The sequence below is a fragment of the Pagrus pagrus genome (assembly GCF_965226575.1).
Source record: "Pagrus pagrus genome assembly, chromosome: 12".
In the NCBI taxonomy this organism is placed as follows: Eukaryota; Metazoa; Chordata; class Actinopteri; order Spariformes; family Sparidae; genus Pagrus; species Pagrus pagrus.
This window is the reverse complement of record NC_140196.1, coordinates 11,989,775-12,017,075: the sequence shown is the minus strand read 5'-3', so window position 1 is coordinate 12,017,075 and position 27,301 is coordinate 11,989,775. Positions and strand designations below refer to the sequence as shown.

The 27,301-nt window shown below is 39.0% G+C and overlaps 2 protein-coding genes across 8 annotated transcripts in view; both read left to right on the top strand.

Moving 5' to 3' along the window:
• Positions 1 to 4,395, top strand: part of st18 (ST18 C2H2C-type zinc finger transcription factor) — a 42,407-nt gene extending 38,012 nt beyond the window's left edge. For 4 of the 5 annotated variants that reach the window (XM_084368657.1, XM_084368661.1, XM_084368659.1 and 1 more), the window contains 5 exons: positions 1,118 to 1,339; positions 1,502 to 1,590; positions 1,676 to 1,779; positions 1,873 to 2,019; positions 2,138 to 4,395. In XM_084368657.1, the coding sequence (XP_084224783.1) occupies positions 1,118 to 1,339; positions 1,502 to 1,590; positions 1,676 to 1,779; positions 1,873 to 2,019; positions 2,138 to 2,278 (703 nt within the window). In that variant the 3' untranslated portion in view covers positions 2,279 to 4,395. The remainder of the gene's footprint in view (positions 1 to 1,117; positions 1,340 to 1,501; positions 1,591 to 1,675; positions 1,780 to 1,872; positions 2,020 to 2,137) is intronic. The other variant, XM_084368658.1, reaches the window with a different exon arrangement.
• Positions 4,396 to 8,820: 4,425 nt separating this feature from the next.
• pcmtd1 (protein-L-isoaspartate (D-aspartate) O-methyltransferase domain containing 1) lies at positions 8,821 to 26,427 on the top strand. Of its 3 annotated transcripts, none has more exons than XM_084369420.1 (6): positions 8,821 to 9,059; positions 16,684 to 17,141; positions 18,587 to 18,689; positions 19,318 to 19,489; positions 23,180 to 23,303; positions 23,647 to 26,427. In XM_084369420.1, the coding sequence occupies exons 2-6, from the start codon at positions 16,835 to 16,837 to the stop codon at positions 24,018 to 24,020; spliced, it is 1,080 nt and encodes a 359-aa protein (XP_084225546.1). In that variant the 5' UTR covers positions 8,821 to 9,059; positions 16,684 to 16,834; the 3' UTR covers positions 24,021 to 26,427. The 3 variants fall into 3 exon arrangements, with proteins under 3 accessions (XP_084225546.1, XP_084225548.1, XP_084225547.1); XM_084369422.1 differs by having other exon boundaries at positions 8,826 to 8,925; XM_084369421.1 differs by lacking the exon at positions 8,821 to 9,059 and adding an exon at positions 9,139 to 9,977.
• Positions 26,428 to 27,301: the final 874 nt, after the last annotated feature.

The following is a 27,301-nucleotide window of genomic DNA, read 5'->3' as shown; positions in this document are numbered from 1 at the left end:
TGTGGGATTTTTTTCAGGCTTTTGTATTTGTTCCTATTTTCTGAATGGGGATATCTGGCTTATTACTCTTCACTGAGTGCTTTCTTTATAATTATAGTATATCAAGAAAACGGTGAACTGGCCGCTCTGATGGCAGTGCACTCATTTGCAGCTTAGTCATTGTCTGTGAAAGTGTTATTGGAAAAAAAATAATAATGTAATTGATTTGCATTTTAAATCCAAAGTCAGATATATGAGCCCTTGTTTACTTATACATCTGGACACAGATTTTTTTTTTCTTTTTAATTACTAATGCAACTGCATGAGCTTAGGAATTAGACTGGAATAGATCTCATACACATTAAGAGAGAAAGGGAGAGAAAGGGGGAGGGTAGCAAATGTCCCTAGATTATTGTAAATAGTGGGCCATATGGCATGCCTCCATTGTCCTGGTGCCTTGCATCAAGCCACCTACCTGTGGTAGTTGTAAGTAATGGGACTGGTGTTGTTTTGTCCTCTAAGTGCTGCTGTGCTGTCGAGTAACAAAATGCTGAAACAGGCTTTTTGCGGCAGCACTCTCCTGCATGTGTGCCATTTGTATCATCTCAGGTGACCTTTCACCTTTATCAATAAGGGAAGGGGTTAGCCACCTCCAAATTACATTCTTTCGCATGAGGGGATACATGACAATTATCTGTAATTCATGTCACTCCATTACTGACCTGCAGAAAACAGGCCTGAATTCCAACTCTTAATGATATTCAGCGTGAGTTGTGCTTATGTTTTCAAGCACAAATATCAGCAACCTCTGAATGAACGCACCGAACAGAGCATTTGTTCTACCTCAAGTTTTAGTGGATTAGTAACTAGTAGTTAATGCGATTATTTCTAGTTTTGGCGACTTTATTTTTAATCAGCATTTGGCTGGATTAATCAACTTAATGGTTAACAAATCTTCCGGTCTAGTTATTGAAAGAGAGATTTTTTTTAATGATGTTGTTGTTAAATGTCTTTTGTTTTGTCTGCATGGGAAAAAAAAAACAGTTATTAAATGCAAGTTAGTTACATTTTCCCTGCGTGAATCAGCAGCGTTTGCAGATTTACAACATGCACGGCTCTTTGTTTGTTTCTCTGGTAGGTGTCCAGTAATTGGATGTGACGGACAGGGCCATATATCGGGAAAATACACATCCCATCGCAGCGCAGGCAGTTGTCCGCTCGCTGCCAAAAGACAGAAGGAGTCGTCCATCAATGGGCTGCCCTTTGCCTGGAAGTCCAGTAAACAGGAACTGCCCCATTGTCCCCTGCCTGGCTGCAATGGCCTTGGACATGCCAATAATGTGTTTGCCACTCACAGAAGGTGAGGTCGCCTGTCCTCCATTTTATCTCTAAACAATGCCACCGGTCGACATGTTGCATTCTTACCATGGCACCTTTGCTCTCATTCATTGATGCTAAACTTTGTCCATTTTTTGTGATATTCTCCCACCTAAAAATTGTCATTCATGACCTGCTGAACTAGCTTGTCGGGTTGCCCACTGAACGCACAGAGCATCAAGAAAAAGCACTCAGAAGATGAAATGATGACTATCAAACTGAAGGCCAGCAGTGGTAAGCTCCTCTGACATGGAGATACTTAAGTTTTATCATATTTTCAGTTTGAACGTGATAAATTAGACGATATGCTTCAACTCAGGTGTTGAAAACAAAGACGATATTCAGCATTTGGATCATGAAATTGAGGAGCTGAATGAATCCAACATGAAAATAGAAGCAGACATGATGCAACTTCAAACCCAGGTAAATATCCACTCTGGCAAGTTTATAAATTAAAAAGACAAAGCTTTGAGATGTTCGCTCACTCAATTTGACTGTGTCTTTTGTACCCGAAAGCAGATATCGTCTATGGAATGTAACCTAAAGACAATTGAAGAGGAGAACAAGATGATCGAACAGCACAACGACAGCCTCCTGAAGGAGCTCGCTCGCCTTAGCCAAGCTCTCATTAACAGTCTAACAGACATTCAGCTGCCTCAAATGGTACAGTAAGCCTTGACCACAGATATATCTAACCTGTCCTGGAAGATATCTCATTTTCTATGAATTGTCATTTCTGCTGTGCTGTTTTCACTAATAGTCAAACATGTTTTTGTTGCAGGGACCCATCAGTGAGCATAATTTTGAAGCCTATGTGAACACATTAACTGATATGTACAACAACTCGGAGCATGAATACTCTCCAGAGTGCAAGGCCCTCTTGGATAATATCAAACAGGCTATTAAGGGCATCCATGTTTAAGCTGTAGAGCTACCAAGAGGTTTCTTTGACTTGGGATAATGGCACTAGATAGCTCTATTTTACTGAAGAGTGCTGGCTTGGCTGCATGTATAAGACAAGGCTTTTGGAAATGTGTTTGGCATTTCCCGGTAAATACACTGCACTGAGAAAATTACCAGCCAGATTTGTAATGCTTTTACTGTTTCTGCATTCACTTGATATGTTTATCCTGGTGAGATTTTTACCCCTCTTGCACTTAATTATTTTGTATGGTTTGCTTGATTTTAATCTATACGTGTTCATGTCATTCTTATATTATCGCTATTTATTATTATATTTGTTCATCAGTGTATTTATTTCCCTCGATTTTTATTTATTTCTAAAATTGTAAATGCTTAATATTTGAGAAATCTGTTCGACTTTCTGCACATTGTAAATTTACATAGAAGCACATTCCAATTTCATGGCATACTTTCGCCATCTAGTGTTGAAAAATATTATTATTATTATTATTATTATTATGATTATTATTATTATTATTATTAGACCCTAAGTTGGATCTCCCTTCAAAGTAAAAACTTACCAAAATGATTAAGCATCAATATTTTTAAGCATTGCTTTTGCTTTGTTTATTGGAAACTGAATGTATGGTAAGACAAAGTGAACACTTAGATTAAAAAAAAATAATAATGCAATGCAACTGTACTGTACCTTTTTCCTTCCTAACCAATAACAGCTGAATGCAACCAGGAAGTGACACATAAATGCAACATCAATTGTTGAACTGAATGTCAGATTCTGCTTTTGCATAGCGTGCCACAAGAAGAGTGCAACAACAACAACAAAACAAAAAAAAAATCACAAATCCACTTTGTCAAGATGTCTTTTTTTTAAATATAGATATTAAACTGCCTTCTGTGCACACACTTTGTGAGTGTGCATATAGTATGTGCCTAAATGTATATGAATCCATAAAAATATACGAGTACTATGTTTTGTGGTAGGACAGTATTATGTGGATGGTGTCTAATTTATTATACAGTACAATTATTTTCATAGGAGGAAACGTTCCTGATGACTGTTTAAATACTGTTGTCTCAGTAGCTGTAATCTCAGAGTCAGGTTTTGAAATATCACGACTGAGATTGAAAAAGTCTGGTGTTTATTTTAACTTTTGCTAGCATGGAGAAAGAAAAAAAAGGAAGGAGTGATTTAAGAAAAAACATCTACTCCTGTTTTATCTTAAACTGCTTACAAGCCTTAACACTTCAACCAGTCTTATTACAGTTTGAATATTCTTGTAACGCTTGGGGCAGATTTGAATAGTAGCTATTTCAAAACCGAGCTGACTACCACTTAAACTCATGTTTCAGTTTCAATCATGAAATACAACAAAAAACAAAAAAAGGAAAAAAAGAAATGAAAACATAGACAAATGATAGTTGTTGGCTAATCGGTTGTTTGTTTGCATCAATTGCACTTTTGTATTTTTAATTATTTTGTGTTTTTAGATCACCACACTGCCCTTGACTTCAACAAAAAGAGGGACATGGGACGTACTATACAGGTCTCAATTCTACATGAAGTTAATCACAAGATAAAAAACACAACACAGAAATTCATTTGAGCAATACGTTTTTTCTTTTCGGCAAAAAGAAGTCAAAGACATGTAGCCTTGGACATTTCAAAGAAACAAAAAAAGTAAAACAGCAAAAGAGCCAAATTACAGAAAAATAGGACCCTATTTTATCCAAATACTCGATATGTTTTAAAGAATTTTAATCTTTTAAAAAAAATTGAATCACATTCTTTAAACCTAACAATCCTTTATTTATAATTTCTTATATTTAATTCCTCTACCACACATTGTTTGCTCAGGAAGTTTTGTGAATAATATTTATTTTTTCCCTGTTAGTATTTGATGTTTTGTATTGTGAAATGCTTTTTTGTGGAACGATATTAGTATGATATGAAATTGTATTGTATTTTCTTTTCTTTTACATTAAAATGTAATGCTTTTTTTTCAGTTGGAGTAGTTTGTAAATTGAAACTTCCTATTACTTTTACTATTTCATAATAAACAGATATGCGCTGTGTTGTACAGTTTGTGTATGGTAGAAATAAACTTTTCAAATGGTCTTTGTGGTTTTCTCTCACAGCTTCAGTCAGTGTCATGTAAACCTGGTCACCCCACAAAAGTGTACAGTTTCCTTTGGCGTTAGCACCACCTTGTGGTCACTTTGAGGTACTACATGTAGAGTAACAGGGAGTGGTCAGTGGAGCCGACATACTGTACTGATAGTTAAAGCTGCTCACCAACAGCTGCTGGGGTTAGATATCAAAATAAAAGGGCGTCATGGTGACCCAAAGATTCAAGATGTTGACCATTTTATTGTGAAATCCTGGATTCTGTTACATAGTGCACAATTCAATCTTCAGTGTTTTCAGTTCACAGTTGGAACTAAGGATTATTTTCATTATCAGTTACACTGCCAATTGTTCTCCATATTCATTGATAAATAGTTTGGTCTATAAAATGTAGAAATGTTGCAGAATGTGCCCAATGTGACGTCTTCCCAAGGCCCAAGGATATTTAGTTCACCATCACATAAGAAACAAACAGGTCATTTTAACTTCGAACATAATTGTTTAATTAATTAGCAACATTTCTTGCTGATATAATATCTGTCCAACGAATAATAGATTAATCAGCTAATTGTGCCATTATGTTATTATAATTACATTAATTAAGTCATCCAAGGCACAGCAGACAGCACATGAAATAGTGCCTGAGCAGCAGTAACACTAACACACAAGCTAACAGATATTCAAAGAGGATATTGTATTTATCTCAATCAATCAATAGTATGTAAATGAGTAAGTCAAGGCCGACCAAATTCTGTACACCTGAAAAAAGGGGCAATGAAGTGGCAATTAAAATAAAATTAAACCTTAAAAAAATTACAATAATTACAAGTAATGTAAACGTGTCCCATATAATTCAAAGGTTTCACAGCTGTGGGCATTAAACTCGCTCAACATGCTTTAAGATGAATAAAAAACAGCATGGTTTGAACCCTTCAAAACCTTTTTCTGATGAATCAGGAGTCAAACCAGTTACAGAGCAGCCTTTTTATTAAACTCATAGATATTCAAAAAGGGAAAGAGGGTATTTGTGTAGCTCAGATGCCTGCTTAGGGTCTACCCTTTGTTTAACTCAATAGATACTGTAAGAAAATGCAACTTAAAACATGCAACAAATTGTTTATAAAAGGATCCACATCCAACAACGTTACACACTAGGTGATGGACAGAAGAAAAAGTACAAAAATACAGCAACACACAAGTAGATAATGCTCCCATGAATATTTTTCTACCTCCCCGTGTGACATCTTGGGCTCAGGCCCGTCTTCAAACAAGAAGAAGACTTGTCTGAAGATGAAGACTTTGTCAGACCTCATTGTGAAGAAGGGCCTGAGCCTGAAACGTCACACCTGGGGGTGATAAATGTTCATGGTTTGGAGACGACCGAAAACACGGCCAATAAAAAGTGTCAATAAAAACAAAAGAACGTCATAAAAGCGTACAATACTTACAGGCAATGACAAGACACCCAATTCTTATCTCAGGAAAATATCACACATCATTCAAAAGTTCTCTACATTCAGCTCACTAAACACGCTTTAAAGATGAATAAAAGCACCAGGGAAGGGTTCGCCTTCACTCAAACTGAGGTACGGTTTGAAGTCTTGTTTTTAATTATAAATCAAACCAGTCATAGAAGCAGCCCTTTTTAAACCTGGCTCTGTCATCAGCAATAAAATAGCACTTTTCACAGACAAAAGCCTCAACAAAAGTGCCTCACATGGGCATTAACATAAAGTAAGGAAACAATAATGAGACATGAATAATGAAGCGACCACCTGACACACATACATATGCATAATAATAAGAATAACACACAAAAAACAAGTTATAAATACATTAAATACAGACCCGGTGTATTATACAATGCTGTTATGATAATGGTGAAAATGACACAAAAACATCTGTTCGCTGACCTTCATCCCACTGAGATATAAGACCCAGCATATGAAAGATGACACTGATAATCAAAGTGTGTAGCAACAACACAGCAATTAAAATATCAGGTTGCGGCTCGACGTTGCCACAGACATTAGTTTGGTCATGCCACACAGGGCCCTGACTTCCTGTAATGTATATGCTGTGTGTGCAGAGCAGGCTCAGTATCATGTCGGCCACATACAGACTCTCTAGGTGTGACCGCGGCTCACCCTGCTGTAGTAAACGATATCTGTTCTTATTTATCTCATGAAACGGGCAGGTACGACATCTTTTCACCAGGGGAGTGAGCATGGCAACAAGTTTTTTGCTTTGGTGTGATGCATTTGGTGAGTTTTTATATTGACACTGAGGTCATGTCCCCATTTAGTGCCATGATGACCCGAGGAGGAGTTCAGACAAGTCTCTGCACACATGATATGTTTAGTAAGCTCACTGTGAGTCTACAGAGTCACTATCTTTACATTTTTACTATTTTTAGCTACGTGTTTCTCCATTAACATCGCATTCCTGGCAGTGCGCATAAGGTTATTAGTCAACACTTGGTCCTGGTTTCCTGCACCACATGCTAACTATGACGCTAAAAACAGGCCATTGTGCGACACAGCTAACGACCCGGGATGAGAAGGTGCAGTATTCAATGACTGACAACTTGAAGGAACCCATGTTAAACTATCTGCAGCCTTGTGTATGTTGTGGTCGTGTATGAAGGGCTCCATACCACGTCGTTATGCAATGAAACCACTGCCTGGGGAAGTAAACAACACCTCACCTCAGAGGACACCGTGCAGGAGAACAACACTGCAAAATGTGCAAAAACAGTGTGCAAAATGTAAATTGAAAGAAAAACGTACTGAATACTGCCAGCCACTTTGGCAACTAATCATCCAGATGGTTTTGTGCAGAGAAGTGACTGAAAACAGGATAAATGCTGTCTTGGTTTGAAAGTTTCCTGTAGCTTATTTTGCCCACGCAGCCTCCCTCCTAAAAATAAGCAGTATTATCAAGCGATGAGGTGAAGCCAGGTCCCTGAAACCTCAACCCAGACCTGCGTCTGTCTGCTGACCACGACTGCTTCCTTATTCAACCTGGAGATCATCCATTCCCACACAGAAACCAGCTGCAGGCTAAATTTAGGCCTTTCCTTTAGGGAACTGTTTGAGGTTACAAGGTGGGCGAAGCTTTCCACGATCTTTTCAATTTTGTCCTCTCTCGTTAAAAGAAATACTAATGAGCAGGTTTTGTCACAGTAGACCGGGCCTTGTTATTCCTGAAGTTTCAAGTGGAAAATTACAAAATAAAGTGCACAAAGTAGAGCCAGATTAAAGCGTTCATTGTCTCATTTCCAAGCTGACAACAACAACAACAACAACATTTTAGTCCATGTGGATGTAATTTTCTCTAATTAAAAGTCAAATTGACTACACCTGACTCTAACATGCATAAAAAAAAGTACAGCGCATGCACAAAAGTAAATGAGTTTTTCATGCTGAAACTACCTCAGTAGAAATATAGTAAAACAATAAATGCACTCATGGAAATATTAACGATTGATACATTAAAACAAGTCAAAGACAAGGCTGTGATTTGCCCATTCATTATCTGCTTTGTCAGCAGGATTACACAAAAACTACAGGACGCATTTCCACCAAACACGGACAGATGATGGGTCTCGGCCCAGAATAGACCCCATTAAGTTTAGGTGCAGATCTGGATTAAGGAAACAGATCAAGGAGCCTTTTCTCACTTCCCTTAACACCGCGAGGCAGAACGCTTTTCAACACTTCCGTTTGCATTTCCTCACGGACACAATTAACAGCCTATAAACGCAGAATCTGCAAAGTAATTAGTGATTAAATTAATCGAATAAATGTAGTGGAGAGGAATTACAAGTGGCAGAAAAAGGAAATACTCGAGTAAAGTACCTCAAAATTGTACCTGAGTACAGTTCGTATCACTGGTTGTGTAAAATTTTGCCATAAAGATTTTATTTTTTCTGGAAATGAACATCGGTCCCAAATATATGTTTTCAGTCTCCTTGATTTCTAATCATCAGTATCAGTATCAGCCGTGACAAAGCCATATCGGTCGACCCCTAATCAAAAGTCACATTCTGGTAAGAATGTACTTAAGTAGCCAATCAAAACTACAAAGTAAAAGTAAATTACACTTATTTACACGTATATGCTACATACTATGGTACTATACGTCTGGTTATCTGATATTCAGCAATTTAATGTTTAGTTGTTTGGCTCTGATGCAACAAAAAAATAATAATAATAGAATAAAAGCACAATATTTGCATCCAAAATGTGGTGGAGTGGCAGTACAAAGTAAAGTGGAAATACTCAAGTAGAGCACAAGTACCTCAAAAGTGTATTTAAGTACAGTACTTGAGTAAATGTACTGATAGATAGATAGATAGATAGATAGATAGATAGATGTGAGCAACAGTGCTTCCCTCTATCGACAACACTTCAGACCACGTGACGTGTGTTTACATCCTCTTCTCAGCTGTTTCTCTCTTCTTCCACTCCGACACAGCAGCTCGCCGTCACTACTTTACCTGTTCACCAAACTAGCAGGTTAGCTCCGTTAACCAGCTCGCACTTTTAACGTCTGAAGGAGGCTGCACACGTCTGAGAGCCGCTGTCACTGACCGTCGCATTGCACGTCCGCACACACACACACAAGGAGAGAGTTAATGCGACACGGCATTGTGAGTATTTTTTTTTGTTGTTGTTGTAGTTTCTTCACCGCTTTTGTGTGTCCCGAGTCGGCCTGGTTGTGTTGTCGGCGGGTGTTTGTTTTGTTGGAGCTTTGTTTGAATGTGTCGCGCTATGCTAGCAGTTGTTGTGTTAGCTGGTTAGCGGTGTAACGGCCGGATAAAGAGGCGAGCTTACCTAACCTGCTTTGTCTCTTGTTTTGATGATGGCGCACTCAGGCCCACGGAGGCTAACGTTAGCTTTGGGCTCACACAGCGATAGCAAACACTGGACGTGAACTCATGCACTTCGCTCTCAATTTTAAAAGCCTTTATTTCACTCGTCAGTGTGAGCAACCTTTGCTAAATTCGCGCATTTTTCTCATTTTTTTTTTTTTTGCGCAGCTCGTCTTTTGTGACTTTTTCCTCTCACACACGTTTGCCCCATCAGGCGGAAGAGAGGCTCCCGAGAAATTCAGCGTTGTCTTTTGTTTATTTGTTTGGGTTTTTTTCCCCTCGCAGCGGCTGCTGAAAACCCACAGGAGTGGATATTTCAGCATCTTCCTAACAAACCGGTTGAGTTAGTCGCTGCTAAAGATTGAGGTTAATCGCACTGCAGAGAGCTGGCCAAGCAACTGCGTGTTTGGTCGACAAGTGGGGAACAAAAAGCTGGATGAGAGGCAGACAAACACACGTTCAGTGTCGGTGTTTGTCAGCTTGTGTAATCAATGCTTCACTCGTTTGTGTATTTATCTACAGATGTGCACGGGCAGGGTTAAGGAACAGGCGTGATTAATAACGCTTGACAACATTTCGTGAAAACGGTGTTGTTGTTTTGCTCCATCGTCACACGCAGTGCGAAGAAAAGTGGTCCCGGCCCGCTGATTGGCTGACGGGGCTGCCGTCTGTGTGGCAACTGCAGCACGTGAGCAGGTAGACAGCTGATTGGCTTCACCAGGTGTCAGTCGTTGCGAACATCTGTGAACACCAGTGTGGACAGAAAAATAGGAACAGTTGTATAATGATGTGAAGCAGAAAGTACGGAAGAGTGTTAGGGCCAGAGGTTGACAAGCAAAAAATGAGAGGAGGAAGTTGTGTTTTTTTTTTCATTATGCACTTCAAGCAAAAAGTCAGAATGTCGAGAATAAAGTTGACATTTCAAGATTGAAGTTGACCTTTTGAGACTGCATCACAATGCCTTGTGTGGATGAATTGGTGAAACTGTACGTTTAAGAATGGGCTTCAGTAACCAGGAAGTGATTTGTCTTTTAGCTCGTAAACACAGTGGAGTTGTCAGTATTAGGACTTGGAAGAGATTGTGACACTACACACGTCACACTCCGAATGATGTAGTAATGGCACAGACCATAGGCTCAGGCAGCTCACATAGCTGGTTCTGATGGACCATAGGAGTTGATTTTATTGTCCGCATTTCAGTGTTTTTTCTTGACGCACATAATGAAAAAAAGATTCAATTCCTCCTCTCATTTTTTGCTTTTCTGCTTCCCTCCACGAAAAGATTTTTAAATTTGGAAAAGATAATCCTAGTCAGCTAAGGTCTGCTAGCTACGCTGCTAACTGAGCTAACTAGCTAATGGCAGCTACAGCTAGTAGCTGTTAGCAGTTTCTCTAGAGATATGCCGGCCCCTTCATTGTCTGGAGTGCATATATTCGACAGGTAGACAATTCTTATATATTGCACCTGCGAGCACCAGCTGGTGAAGGTGGAGCTTGTTTGAATTTATATACTGGTGGTTAGCCTGTACATTTCCTCCAAGGATCAATAAGGTCTTAACTCAACCAAAATATAATATAGCATAATTTATTTATTTATCAATTATATTTTGAATTATTAATGTGAATCTGCAAAGTAAGTAAAGGCATTAGATTAATGCAGTGGAGTAGATGTAAGTCGCAGAGTACATGTATTTCACTTCCACCCCTGGCTCAGAAAATGATAAACGACAATGTACAAACTGAACCGCGTAGAGTTGAATTAACACTTCAGGGACACAGGTGCAAAAGCAATAGACAAGGGGTGCAACTAATGGTAACTGTCAGTATTGATTTATCTGTACATTATTTTCTCATTTGGTCTCCGGACTGTATGAAAATAGTGAAAAAAGGCCCATCACAAGAAACTATCATCACATCGCTTGTTTTCTCTCAACAGTCAAAAAAGCCAAAAAATATTAAGTAGAGTGTCGAGACCATGACAAAGATGAGCAGCAGGTCCTCACCGGTGAAAAGCTAAAAACCATTATTTTTGAACCATCTATCTGATAGCAAATCCTGATGATTAGGGCTACAACTACCAGTTATCAAATAATCCACTCATCGTTTGCCAGAGAAATAGTTTTGTCTATAAAATGTCAGAAAATACAAACAAATATCCATTATTATCTCCCAGGGCCCAAAGTGGTTTCTTCAGATGTCTTGTTTTATCCCACCATCATTTGAAAAGCCAATTAGTATCATAGATGGCTAGAGCGAACAAACCTTTGCTTAAAAAAGACTTCAGCTGTGGTTGAATGCACATCTCTGTCACACAGGGACAGTAATTAACAACACTTAGAGTGTATGGATTTGCTGGCAGCCCTGTGATGCTATCATTCTCATTACAGATCAGTGCAAACAAATAGATGGATCCTGAAGATGTGTTCAGACTGAAATAGGCTTGTCACGATACTGGAATTTCTAATTTTGATATAACACCTTGAAAAATATCGATATTCGACACCACTGGGAAGAATTGACACAACAATGAGGGCGCAATATCTTAGATTACAGAAGCAGAATGAATGTAGGAGAGATTAGGTGTCACCTTTCACTGGGAACATTTTTTTTCTTCAGATTTCTTTAAAAAAAAATGTTTGTGGGGCATACCAAAGTGAATTGCGAGGTTGCAGGTTCATTAAGGTGTCACAAATTGAGGGTCTGTGTGAGTTGAAAATGTTTAACGCTTAACCCAAATCTTTATGAGCTTCTTTTCATGAATAGACACCAGAATCAGCTGGAGTTGAGGTAATTCTTAAAACAATCTGAGCTGTTTCACACAAACTCAGATCTATATGCAGTCTGCTCCTGTTGTTAGCCTCTACTGTCACATCCCTTGGCAGTTTGTGGCTAATTAACACAGTCCAGTGGTCCGACTTGCATAAATAAAAAGAGATGCAAATAGACTTTTCATTCAATCTGAACGCACCATCAGAGCTCGAACACTAACCTGAGGGAGAGCCATATTGTTACCTGAATAAATAGGTTTCATCCGCCGCTGAGCATGACAATGTTCAGAGGATTGCATGGCAGTACGAGGGTGGAACAAAAGGCGGGTTCAGAATTACCCAACATTGCACTTTATAGAAACATACCACTGTGATGGCAAGTATATATGGTAGAAATTGGTCTTCTGCAGTGCATTTAAAAAAAAATGTCTGTCTCTCAGATTAAATAGCTTTAGCCTTCACACAACAAAATGCAGCTGCACTAAATAAAAAATAAACTCTTATCAAAAGTGTGAGAAGGGCCTAAGGTCATGGGGGTTAATACATTTAAATGGCTTCTTCCTGTTAGGAGCTTAAACTTGCTGCAGTGACCATCTGCCCTGTAGAATATGAAATGAGAGATTATGTGTTATGTGTAAAGTTTGCTCTCGGGTTTGACACGAGGGAGGTTCAGTAGGTCATCGAACATATTCAGAAAAAAACCTTCCAATTCCACTTTTTAGATTTTGAGGAATACTATGTAAAACTGGACATTTCAGTGTAGTGTTTGTGCTGGAAAATAGGTCACTGGGTGACCAGAACTGGTATAATTTATCTTCTGTGTGCCTTGGATGTCCACAGCAGATTTGATGGGAACTGAGTCATTAGCAGGGCTCCTACTGACGATTATTTTGAGTATTGATACATCTCCAGATTATTTTAACGATTAATCGATTTAGCCCAAACGAGGCTCGTTTATCTGGGTTGATATTAGGGGGTGAAAAAGCTTTACACTCAAAGATGTAATGGAGGCAGGATACTTCACAGTTTAACAAGAAACATTATTGTCCTAATTGACATCAGTGTGCTAAAACGTAAACTTCAATGGAAATGTAACATTTATTAATCACCCCAAGCATCTTTTTCTGCATTATAGTCTCTAACAGCAAGCAAATCTTTACATTTAAGAAGCTGGAAGCAGGTTTGACATTCTTGCTTAAACAAATGACTGAAACAATCAATTGATCACCAGTTGGCAATTGCTTTTCTTTTCGTCAATTAATTGACTAATTGTTGAAGCTCAGATCAGTAGTTTTTGGGGTAACGCTTGTCATTTAATAGAGTGGAAAATGTGACCTGCTGGATGCACTAGATGAGGTCTTACATAATCATCAAATTCATTTGGGCTGACAAAGACAGACTAACCAACCAAAATTGCTATCCCTTGAGCCATGCCATTACCCCCAAAATATAATATTTGAAATGGTGTATTGAACTACAGTACAAAGTTGAGATGTTTTCTATTTTTCATATCAGCATGGAGAGAAACAGCACAGCTCCTTTTACTTGCATCTTCACACAGAGGAATACTCTGGTGTATATAACTTTAATAATATATTTCAGGTACCTTTGTAGCAAACACACAGAGCGCTTCTATGAATTTAGCATTCGCTGAGCATATCTGCAAACATGTTGCAACAATAAATTTTAGATCACAAAGAAAATTGTCCCTGAATTAATTTCCCGAACAGCCAGGTTTCAGTAATTACACCTTTTCGAGTCTTTTGTTCGGTATCACATCCTTCAGCGTGAACCTCACATGCTCACATTTTTGCTGAAACAAAACACTGACACACCGTCCTCTAGCAGGCAGGATGTGTTGTGAAAGAATATGGAAAATATTAATGAGAAATGTATTTTTCATGGCTATTGTAGCTTTGAAACACAAGTCATTACAATTACAAATGCTGTAATCTGTCATTACACATCACAAATGATTTCTGTGCACTCTTGATAGCAAACATGAGACTTTTGACTGTAGATTCATTGATACGTGTGATTATTTTCTACTACTACAAATCATATCGCTTTGGGTTTTTTTGCTATAGAGGGATAAGCATAATTTTCTTTCTCAAGCTTAGCTGATAAAAAGGTCTGGTTTTTCCACTGTAAGTGCTGATAACCATGAGGTAACAGCGAGTTGAACTCACCCTGTCTGAACACGCAGCTGTGTGCTGCCTCGACAGGCCTTTGGTATTTAGTTGCAGCACCAGACTTGATCTTGTGTTGCCAGAGGATCTGTTACATGTTTCGTCACCCTGGATGGTTCACAGTTGTCCCTAACCAGGTCGTAGCAGTCAGTTGTGACCTGAGATGGCGTCGATACGCTTTCCATACTCAGCAGGGGGGCAACCCAGGACACCCTGTGTGTGTTTACCAGTTGATTCCCATTTCCAAAGAGACTAGCTTCACTTCATCTTAAAGGAGTGGGTGAATAATGACCCCTGTTTGAAGACTTATCACTGGCACCACTGTAAAGCAGTACCCAAAAGCAATTTCCTCGCAGAATACCTCCTGACCCATTTTTCCTAGAATTTCTTTCAACCGCCGGCAACTCAAAGGACTATGCTTTACTAGAATACAAAAATACACTGCTGTACAATCAGCGATGGTAAGCGAATCAATGATTCTTTTCGCCTGAGAGAAAGAGCCAATGGAAAATTACCTTCCCAGGCCTCCCACTACAAAGTCACCTCTGAATTTAATCTGTATTAGCTGAGTCAGATGTGGAGATGCTGAGGAGGCAGAGAGGGAATTCAAGACTTGTCTCCCTTGGCTGCATCTCCAGTTTTACCCATTCACTCTGTGCCAGCGTGGGGTATTTCAGTTATCAAAGCAGCTATAAAACATTTAAAAACCACCATGTATTAAGAAATTTCTCTTTATAGCTACTGTGTGGTGCTTGATAGTTCAGTATTACAAAGTAGAGCTCAGTATACTCACAATGTAAGTAACTTTCAAATCACCGGAGATCAGTGCTTGTTTTAATTGACCCCTTTTTAAAAAAAACTCCCTGCCCTGTAGCAGTTCCCTTTACGGCTTGTGTACCTTTATAAAATGAAGGGAAATGGCTGCTTGTGAGCCTTAATATGGACATTAGGTGTGAGCAGATCAACAATAGAGGGATTTTTATACGTCATTATAAGCATCAGAGTTGTAATGATAAGGAGCAGTGAATTTTTGTAATTAAAAAAAAAAAAGTTATAACAAAGCTTTTCTCTCAAGGTCCAGTGTGTGCGATTTAGGGCCAGACTTGATTACAATGTTCATAATTATGTTTTCATCGGTATATAATCACCTGAAGCCTTTTATGTCGACAGAGCAGGTCCGCTCCCAGAGAGTCCGCCATGTTGCACCGCTGTGTTTCTAAAGTAACCCAGAATGGACAAACCACACACTGGCTCTAGAGAGGGCCTTTCATATTTTTCTGTGTTTTTAATGGGCACTGTAGGGGAGGGTGATGATGATGATGATGATGATGTGTGGTGCAGTGGTTAGTGGCGTATTCACTTGGTTGCAATCTGTAACCTCACCGCTAGATGGCACTAAATCCTGCACACTGGACCTTTTTAAACTAACCGTTTCAGCTCTAAAATAAAAACACAACAAAAAAATTATTAAACATCTCATGAAAGCCCATTTCTATAAAAATAACACGAAGGCTACGCTTTATGAAAAAAAAAAAATCCCATGATAAATTGTGATTATGAGATAAAAAACTTAAATCACAAGCTATTTTTTTTTCTTTATATCTCATTATTATGACTTACATGGGAATTTTTTCCCCATCAAGCTCAGTTTCATCTAACTAGTTTTTTCTTTAACTGGTGGAAATGTTCTTCCATACATTTCACGGTAAATGCAGGACATTTATCTGTCCAAGATAGATTGTAACCCATTCAGAAAATAGTTCATGCTTCATTTTGTACAACCTCTCTAACATAGAGCTTTTCCACAACAGATATTTTGTAATGTGTCTGCAGGAAAGTCGCAGGTGTGACAAATATTCATGATGGCCCTCTTCCATTAAGCATCCCAGTAAGACGTGGTTGCTGTGAGCCAGAATGTATTATACAGCGTCCTTGTAGCCTAAATTTGATTATTAATTACATCTGTGCTCCTGCTGTCCTCCTGTGTTGTGAAAAAGGCGTATCTATGTCAAAACAAGCATAATCAACTTGTATAAGGGAAGTGTGTGTTTGGGGGTTAACATCTGCGTAGTGGAAATTATGTGACAGGCAAAACAGTAATCTCAATCTTGTTTTCAAACATGACATTTTAGTGAATACATAGTTTGCAAATAATAGTCAAGTCCCTCATGAAGGTGTCGCAAAACATAAATTGTTGATGTTTTCATCCATAAATGAAGTTTACCCAGGGGAGAACTAATTGGAAAATCACAGCTATAGCCTAATCAGTCTGCTTCTCTCACAGTTGTTAATTTTTCATCAAAAGACTATCTCAGTTGTGAGAGAATCTTAATAAATTTTTACTTTTATCAGCATCTTTAATCTGCACTCTACTGGCAGATGTGACCAGACGCTGTATTCCCTAGCTGGCGTATTGTCGTAACGTGTTTATATAATTTCTCTCAGGTCACTTGCTGCCTGGACATGACTGTTGTCTGAGCCGACATTTGAGGAGTCACAGCGGCAGCATCCTTCAGCTGGCCGTTCACCTCCATGCCACTCTGAGGACTCATCCTGCGAACGAGTTCGGCCCCTCTGTTTCTCTTCTCTTTGCACCATGGGGGGAGCCGTGAGCGCTGGGGAGGACAATGACGACCTCATTGATAATCTGAAGGAGGCACAGTATATTCGCACAGAAAAAGTTGAACAGGCTTTTCGGGCCATAGACCGCGGGGACTACTATCTGGACGGCTACCGGGACAGTGCCTACAAAGACTTGGCGTGGAAGCATGGCAACATACACCTGTCTGCTCCGTGTATATACTCTGAGGTGATGGAGGCCCTCAAACTACAGCCAGGACTGTCTTTCCTCAATCTGGGCAGTGGAACCGGCTACCTGAGCACAATGGTTGGCCTCATCATAGGTGAGCATAGTGTACCCTTTTTTCACAGCTGTGATTTTCTCGTGTGTGGGAAGTGTTAAGGTGTCCTGTAAAATCTTGGTAAACAGATGTACTCTGAAAATACAGTGTGTGCCTACAAATCAGCAACAATGATAAAAGGACTGAAATTATCATTTTCATTTCAAATAATCTGATGATAGCAAAGATGCCCATCACAATTGCCTTAAAGTATAAATTCACTCAAAAATGAAAATGCATTCATTGTCTACTCACCCGCATGCTGATGAGAAGGCAGGTGAAGTATAGTAAGTATAGTCATTTCTGGAGCTTCACAGCAAAACAGAGTATAAACATTGTCCTTAACAACTGAAGTAGATGGGGACTTGTTCCAAAACGTAAAAAAAAACACATAAAATAAACATAAAATTGCTCCATAAAGCTCGTCCTGCATAATCAAAGTCACTGGAAGCCCGGATATCCAAAAATTGATTTGAAAATCTTTCCCAAATCTTTGCTGTAGCTGCTGAGCTAACAGCATTAGCGCGTACCCTGTCTGAAGTGGGTGCATGTTGACAAAAATCAAATCAATTTGGCAACTGAGGGATTCTGGAGACTTATGCTGGATGAGGTCTGTTGAATCTTTTTATGTTTATTTTCTGTTGTGTTTTTGCGTTTTAACACAAATCCCCATCTACTTCAGTTGTTTAGGAGAATGCTGCAACACTGTTTTGCTGTGATGATCCTTAAATTTGGCTTTTCTGCTAGAAAAATTACACTATTTAAGAAGATAGTAAATCAGTTAAAAAAGGGTATTGGGTAAGACTAGGCCTGGGACGATATGACTTTTATTAATAACACCTGGCCAAAATAACTGTGATTCAAGATATTATCCCTTTAATCGAGTCGTAAAATGGAGCTGAACCATACTGGAATCATTTTAACTCACATTTTTTTAAGAAACAAACATTTTTATTGCATCACAGATAGGACACTTCTTGTCTTAGTGAACATCCTTTTTGTGAGAAAATAATCAAATAACCTTGAGGAAGGTAATCCTAAATAATAAGCTCCGGTTGAAGGCATAAATAAAGGGCGAGGACCTCATCTCCCTGTTTGTTCTTTAGTTTGAAATGCATATTATTTCGACACATCTGATTTAACTTGTTTTGTGAGGGATACATCGGGCAAGCCGAGCCTTTAGCCCTGCTGATAGGCTTGGGGTTTTAAAATGACTGGAAAATGCAATCCCCCCCCTCCAACCCCCCTTGTGGCACTTCAAACTAAATGATAAAATCAATTTAAGACTGTACGTTATCGAGCTTTTTCAAAATTACCCCGATAAGGGAAATTCACCACGATCAACTTATCCCAAGTGTTTTTATCCCTTTCTGTGATACAATCTTATATCCCCCCATCCCCAGGTAATACAATGAAAATATTGTTTCTGTTGTGTGTTTTTTCCCAAGGGCCATTTGGTGTGAACCACGGAGTTGAGCTCCATAAGGACGTGGTTGAATATGCCCGAGAGAAACTGGACGACTTCATAAAGAATAGTGACAGCTTTGATAAGTAAGTACACAATTTAGAGGAGCATTCATTTTGGCAAATAAGCTGATTTGTTTTCTTTGCTGAGAGATGGATGAGAAGATTGATGCAATTTTCAAGTCCGTCCATTAAATGTAAGGTTGTTAGCTTATCATAAAGACTGGAAACAAGGTTAGCCTAGTAGCCTCGCTCTGTCTTCAGGTAACAAGTCTGCCTAAAACCAATAAATGTTATAACTTGTTTATTAATTCTGGACTAAAAGAGGCTTTAGAGATTTTGTAACCTTTAGACAGAGCCAGGCTAGCTGTGTCCTCCTGTTTCCTGTCTTTTTGCTGGCTGCAGTTTTATACCTAAGGGACAGATGTGAAAGTGATAGCGATCTTCTCATCAAACTTTCAGCAAGAAAACAAATAAGCGTGTGCATTTCCCAAAATGTCAGGCTATTCCTTTAACAGGAACTTTAATGTATTCAAACCACAGGCACTAGTAACAGTTTTACCTGCCAGTTTCTCTCCCTTTGTCTTGCAAATTGAATACATTTAAACCTCTCTAATTCTGCTCCAATTTGCATAATTCTCTCACGGCTCACAAATGTGGTAATGAGCCTGTTGAATGTATCTTATCCACTATATGTGTCATTATTTTTTCACAGGTTTGAGTTCTGTGAACCCGTCTTCGAGGTGGGGAATTGCCTTGAAATCTCAACAGACAGTCACCAATACGATCGCATTTACTGCGGCGCAGGAGTGCAGAAGGACCATGAAAATTACATGAAAGTGCTGCTGAAAATTGGAGGCATTCTGGTGATGCCTATAGAGGATCAGGTAAGGATGATACAGAATCAACAAATCATGATTGCTATACAGAATGTGAGCCCATGAGGGAAAACAAGGTAAAATAGCTTTGACCTACAAGAGTGGTTATGCAACTTTCACATGCATTATTGAGCCACGACTGCCCCTGGATTTGAACAGCGGTGCAAGGAGCATACACAGGGCTGTGTTAATAAAATGTTTTATTTAAAGTGGTGGATGTGTGAGTGTGGACAGACTGTGGGGCATGTAAGAATATTTTAGGAAAGTAGTGGAGAAAATGGTTGGCAGGAGCTGTTTCCAGTAAGAAGGGTAAAGATCTTGACAGATTTTTGTTCAAGGATTTTGGCAGACAAAGTCAAGTTGAGAAACTTTAAATATCCTGACCCAAGATTTGTAAGTTTTATTTTGTCTGTTATTTAGCGAAGGCCTGAGTGTGCTCTGAACAGAGTTCAGTGAGTACAGTATATTTTAGAAACCCATCGGATGTTATGCTGACAGAAGGCATTAGTAAGAATGAAAACAGCCTACACATGAATGAATCATAATGGAGAAAATAATTAAACACGATTTTAATAAGAGATCTTTGTGAGATCTAAACAGGCACAGACTATGGTCACACTAATGTGAATAATTTTCCTTTTCTCTCTCTTGTTTTGTCGTGGCCTTTCATCAGCACAAAGCCAGCACCTTCCACCTCCAAAAGTAAAAGCTTATTAAAAGGAGGACAGGTGAAATAACATGAATGGAAACAGAGTGTGTTGACACACTTACTGTGATTGAGAAACTTCAAAGACACAGCTGGGCACCGATGTGAAAAAGCTATGACATTGAAGTCAAGGATGCTGGCTTGTTAATACTTTTCCATCCTTCTCCGCTCAAGCAAAGCCAAGCGTCGTTCAGTCGGCGCTGAGTTTGAAAGAGAGATTGAAGTTAAAGATGTTAAAAAAAGTAACCACAGTTCGTGGCTTCCATTTCACTAATAACTAAGCCTTGCTGCCAGCTGCCTGATCAATACTGAGCATGTGTAACTCCCAACAGAGGTGAGAAAGAAGCAAGATGTCCCACTCCTTAGCAACGTCCGTTATCAGCTCCAGAAAAAACAATGTGTCTAATTCAGACACAATAATACAAATTTAAAAATCTCCTGGATGCAGCCTGATGAGGTGAATGATCTGCCGCTTTCTACTGTTCCCTGTTTTTCCGGTGCTTTCCTGATGACAAACATAAAAAAAGCTGAGAGGTCAAGCAACTATTTATAGCCCCACGTTTAACAAAACCTGCATATACGCACTAATTTTGGTATAAAAGTGTTAGTAGTAGAAACAATCTTTGTCATCTGTGACTCCTTGTGTATGTTAAAAGCATACTAGGATGTGTTGCTGTTTGTGAACACACCATTCAAAGCCGGTCCCTCCTCTCCGGCTAAACGGGCGAGACGGAGAGAAAGAGCAGCTGCGGCTGAGAGAGCTAGAAAGTGAATGAAGAGAGGGAGTGGCGTTCGCAAGAACAAAGCTAGTGAATCAGAGAAATAAAACGTGATTTTCTGATTTATTTTTTTTCCCCCACAGCGGTTACAGTCCTAGGCACAAATAGAAACACCTTGGCACAAACAGAAACACCTCAACACGATCCTGAAGATTATGAGATTGCAGCCAAAGTGCACACTTCATCCGGTCCGCTTTTTGTCCCCCCGCCCTTGGTCAAACAGGCAGCTCTTAACAGACTGAGAGCAGTAGAAAAAGATGGAGACAGCAATTTAGCCTGGCCGCTACGTTTTTACAGAGTTTCGACCTTCTGCCTCTTTGGCTGGGGGCTACAAACTGCTGGCCAAAGGTTAACGCCCAGAAACATCCTGAACACAGCAAAATAACAAGAAAATTCATGCAGAGGGCACGGTCACTGTAGATACAGACACTGCTTAATACTTTTTGAGGGTCATAGGAAATGATTGAGAGGGATTATTTTTATTATTTTTTTCAGGAAAATCCCGTATAGAATATTAAACATCAATGTCACGATTAAAATCTCGGCCTCGGTAGATGTGCAGCATTTACAACCCTGAATCAGAAACCTTTTGTAAACTTGCTCTTGTTTACTTGTATTGTGGCTATGTTGAAAGGGAAAAAATCAGTAATTACATGGAGACCTTGTGGTGTGACAGTCAGTATTATCCTGTTGAATATAGTAAATATGGCTCTGAATGGATGCAGTATCCTCTAGTATTAATGGACTTGTTGTGTGCCACTTGAATGCCCCCCAAACCATTACACCTCCCCCCTACCAAGATATACACTCACGTTATCACCGCGCATGATGAGTCCAGAGCTTCGTTAATTGTGTTTTGATCACTGTCACGCTGTGGACTGGTAATTACTTGTTATGGCCTGAGCCACCAGATATCTGTCAGCTGCTGAAGGCTAACGTCTCACACCAGCAGACATTTTGATGATATGTCTGGTCGGGGTGAACGATATGGCAATGCACTGCATCTTATAACTGACATGATTTGCCAACTGCATTAATTGGCTTTTGATAATTTAATAATCGTGTTTTTCGAGTAAAAATGACAAACGCATTAATTGCTTCTCAGCTTCTCAGATGTCAGAATTTGCTGCTTTTCCCTTTTTCTTTGGACTGATTGGCGGATGAAACACGACATTTGAAGACATTTGCTTTATGGACCAAACATTTCATTAATTGGAAAATAGTAGATTGTGATTATGAAAATCATCATTAGTTGCAGCAGTTTTCTACCGTCAGTGATTTTTTATAGTGTTTATTAATTACATGGTAGTATTAGGCCGTTGTGGGCAGTTATGTAAATCATGAGCAGAGCTGATTGATGGCGGTATTAAAATGTTTCCAAAGGACTTGAAAACCTGAAAACTTGATCTGATTGGATGCATTTTACCTTAAAAATAATGGGCCTTAAATAGAGATATGTGTCATTGTTTCTCATGCTGTGCGTCTTATCTTCTGATGTCCCGCCTCTCTTGCAAAAGAGCTCTTGATCTTAATGAGGCTGCATGATTAAATAAATGTTCAAATAATTACTATTTAGTATGACTTTACATCTTTCTGATAAAGTACTGTGATTGCCAGGTCTTTCAGTTTGCTGGGTTAGTCAAACGTTAGTCATACTTATAAACTTATTTTTCAGGGGATCAAAGACGATATATATCAGTATGTCTTCAGATATGTCGGAGATGTCTTCACTCTCTCGTTGATGATGCCGTTCGATGTTTTTTTTTTAACCCACTGGCAGTTATCAGTTCACATACTAATCAAGTGTGGAGATGGAGTTAATATTTCATGAACCTGTGTGATATAGCAGCGCACATGCAAATGTAAAGGAGGACCTCTTTCTTCTCCAGGGGCACGGTTTATATTTCTCTGGGTATGTAGTGTTTGTACATCTGCCAACTATAATGAACACCTGGAATTTGGAGATCATTAGAGGTGTGAATGTTATTTAATACATAAATATTGTGCATAGTATATACAGGTGTATTTTGAACAGTGTATTGCTGGCATCTGTAGAAGTAAGCAGTGAAAGGGGGCTCACCACTATGAAGAAGTGAATATATTCTGGAGCAACTGTGCTGTTTAGGCTCTCTCTCCTTGCTCCCCAGTGCCACACAGTAGTGTTTCATATTTTATAAGTTCAGTGTTGAGTTCAGGTTTTATCTCTTTATGCAGCTGACCCAGATAACCAGGACTGGCCAGTGCTCATGGGAGAGCAAAAACATCTTGGCGGTGTCCTTTGCCCCCTTGGTCCAGCAGAGCAGAGCTGATGGAGAGAAGCCTGACACTGTCCAGCTGCGTAAGTTCTCCGGCCTCCGTCCTCAACAAAACAAAACCTCAGAGTCTCTGGGTGTCATTGTGCCTAACAGGGTTTGATGTGTAAGGCAGGCAGTATTTTAAAGTCAGACGCTACATTCAAAGTGATGTGATGAGACGTTTCCTAGAGCAATACTTGCTTTGACATATGAAGCTCACCCTGCAGCTGCTACATAGAGTCAGTTTTTTCTTTTCCTTAAAATACTGAGACACAGTTTCTCTTTGACTTCTTTATGCTGACCTAGTTGAAGCACTGGTGTATGGATTATTCTTTATTTGTGCGACGCATCGCCCTGAAGGACTGTGTCATCTCTCTTTGTCCTCAGCTCCGGTGACTGTCCGCAGCCTTCAGGATCTGTCTCGGATCTACATCCGCCGCACCCTCAGAAACCTGGCCAACGAGGACAGTCAGGGGAAGGGGGTGGTGCAAAGAGTCCCCCAGAAGCGCAAACGCAGGCGCTGCAGACGGCGACGCATCAATACCTACGTTTTTGTAGGCAACCAGCTGATCCCCCAAATGGTGGAGAGCGAGGAGGAGGAGCACCCCGAGGAAGAACACAAGGAAGTGGAGGAGGAGGAGGAAAGAGACATTGGCGACATTGAAATCCTCAAGCAAGTGAACGTGTTGAGAGACCAAATAATGGCTTTACCGCTGCCTGAGTCACTGAAAGCATATTTGCTGTATTACAGAGAGAAATGACTGTTTCACTCGATATCCACTCTTAACGGGTGCTGCGCCTGCTGAAATGCTTTTTCTTCACCCCTTTTTCAATACAAATGTAGCATTATTTCCATTAAATCTTGATGGCAAAACTGTAACAGAAAGAGGCGTCATAGATAATATTGGATAATAATGTTATGATTGTTATGAGTTGTTAGGTTTTTGTTCATTTTCTTTTGATTTGTATTTAAGAGAACAATGTAAAAACTATACTAAATGGACTTAGATTCAGGAACCCGTTTTGAGATTCAGATTTTATCACACTGTCAGGATTTCTGCAGAAGTGTGCAGATTAAAAATTGTATAAAAAAAACAAAACAAACAAAGTTCTTACTATATTTGTTAAAATACGATCATGCTAAGATGAAGACTTTTATTGCAGCTTTTTTAGAAGCTTTAACTATCAGTGTCGGGGGATTTAATGACGCTGAGAGGAGAAAAAGGCACCGAGAGGCAAACGAGGCCACATCCTCCCATTTTGAGTTTGAGAGTAAGGTGTTGCGTAATCACGAATGGGACACTTATGTCATTACTCTTCTTGATATTAACGTGTTTTGTACCTTCCTATTACCAGAGATCATTGAGATTGGTTCATAATTTTTTCTACAGGGCACCTTTTAATGTAACTTTTTCTACAGGGTGCTTACATACTTGTGTTTTCTCACTGAGTAGCTGACATCCTCTTTGATATGATAAGGTGTTGTAAGCCCTCTCCCCTCCATGGATTTCCTTTCATTGCAAATAGCATATTAGTTTAATGATTCATATCAGAGGTTTAAAATAATGATAAAGCTGATGACGGGTGTTCAGCGGTGATTCACATTTTCAGCTTCTTTTTTTTTTAAAAGAGGGAACTGGTTAAGGGGAGATGTTTGTCATTAATGAGTACATGCATGAATATACTGTATATGTGTTGGCTGTTCCTGACTTTGCTCCACATCTTACGATCGGTCACTGGAGGTGATGTCCCAGGTGATCAAGTCCGGAAAAGAAAACAAACAAACAAACAAAGAATTTAAAGAATAATAATCAATTAGATGGCCTTGAGATAAATTCTGTATAGAAATGCGCTTTTATATCGACGACAATGCAAATCAAAATCGCTGAGGATTTTGAAGCCTTTTGTATCCTGGACTGTAGAAGCGTCCAGCAAAGCACCTTATCCTGCAGTCCTCGAGTGAAAAAAAAAAAGAAAACAAAGGTGCCATTTTTTTGGCTTCGTTTCTATTGTGGACTGGACTTCTTGTAATGTAAACCCTGTTTAATCAAAGTACAACTTGCTTGCAGAACTTCCCTGATAGTGATGGCTTTTAAGTGCCAACGTATCCCATCACATTAGGTGAGAACTGTGAGTTTCCGGCACAGTAAGTCTACCCAAATAAAGTGGTATATTTCTACAATAATAATAATAATATTAATAATAATAATAAAATAAAAAACATTCCACGGTGAAAAAAGAAAAAAGCACATCGCTGATAGATGTCACACTTTTTTTTCATGCTTTTTACGGTCACAGACTTGGACGTTTTTCCTTCATCTTACTTTGAATGCATATTTTAGTATTCCAAAAGCTGAGTTGAATGTTGTTGATATGAATTCTATTCAATATAAAAGTGATATATATGTATTGTTATCATATGATTCTGCATACAGTTTAATTTGCATTTGGTTTGTTGTAGCGCCCTCTTGCTGTACTGTATCTTGACACTGGGAAACTCTGTAGATCAAAACTCCACTGCTGTCTGTTAAATAGATAAGATATATTAGTGCTATAGGTCTTCATTTTGTTCTGGTGTACTGAAAAATATTTTGTTTTGAAAAAAAAAGGGGGTGATTATTCTATTAGTAGTTTTGTGTGTGAAGAGGTAACATTTATTTTCTGTAAGGTTTTTTTTTTTTACATTCATCGGAAAGCTTTGAAAGTAAGCAATAATGGAATAATTTGTCATTCTTATAATTACCAATAATAACATAGTCCCATTTGATTTGCTTGGTATCCATTAAATTTCACATGACCAATTATAGGCATGCGACAGTTTATATACCATTATCTAAAATGTAATTGCTAATTAGAGAGCACATTAAGTATTGAAAGCAGGGGACCTACAACCTCGACTCTCAGGTCACGCCTTGCACCAAAGTTAATGGGACTGCCTGTGATTACATTTAATGTGGACGAGAGTCGACTACAATAACGGCACCCGCTGAAGACCAAGTCATAACCGATTCTCTGCTTTTATATCAAGTTAATTTGTCGAGAGCCAAAAGCGGCTCTGTTACTGTTTTATCAGGCCCAGGTTGATTTCTCATAGTGTGTGCAGTTTCATTTTGAAAATGTGTTGTTTCTCCGTAAATGTTTGGCACAAAAATAAAGGTCACAATCACATTATGCCTCTTCTAATCATTGTGGGAGCTATTTTTGATTTGGTTTCCAAAGTATGTCTGACACGGGCGAGGAGTCAAATGAGTTGTCACTACAAGCAAATGAAGATGAAGTAGCAACCCGTACCAATGACCTTTTTATGTTCTTGTCACTGCTACATCTCTTCATCCATCTCAGGACAAGTTCACAGAAAAATGAAAAGGTAGTCATTATCTACTAACCCTTATGCTGATGGAAAGTCAGTTTTCTAGTCTAGAAAACATTTCTTCTCCACTGCTAAACAACTGAAGTAGATGGGGACATAAAATGGCTCCATACAGCTTGTCCACTGTTGTCCAAGATCCCAAATTGATTTGAAAAGATCATAATTACACCTTTAACTCGAAGGTCTAGCACATGCACTCTTCAGAAGGGTGCATGCTAACGCTGTTAGCTCAGTGGATTCAATGAAGATTTTGGCTTACAAAACGATGGAAATGACATCTTTCCAAATAAATGTAGGATCTCGGGGCTTTCGGAGACTTGGATTACGCCAGACAAGTTGTTTGGAGCCATTTCATGTTTTAATTTGATCTTATTTTATTTTTTTTTACTACTTTCTACTATTTCTACTTCAGTTTTTTAGGAAACTGCAGAATTTTGAATTAGAATCCTTAAACTGAAATGTAATTTAAAATATTTCCTATAATATGTAATATAATTACTCGCACTGTAATAATAACATGGTAAGGGGTGTTCAATTGAAAGGTTCAAAAACACTGCAAAACACTGGAGAGTGAAGTGCCAATCAAGTGCTAATGGCTACTTGGCGCCACTGAAGCGTCTACAGCACTTGCTAACGTTAGCAGGAAACAATGCAAAAGAGTTCAGCTGAGCA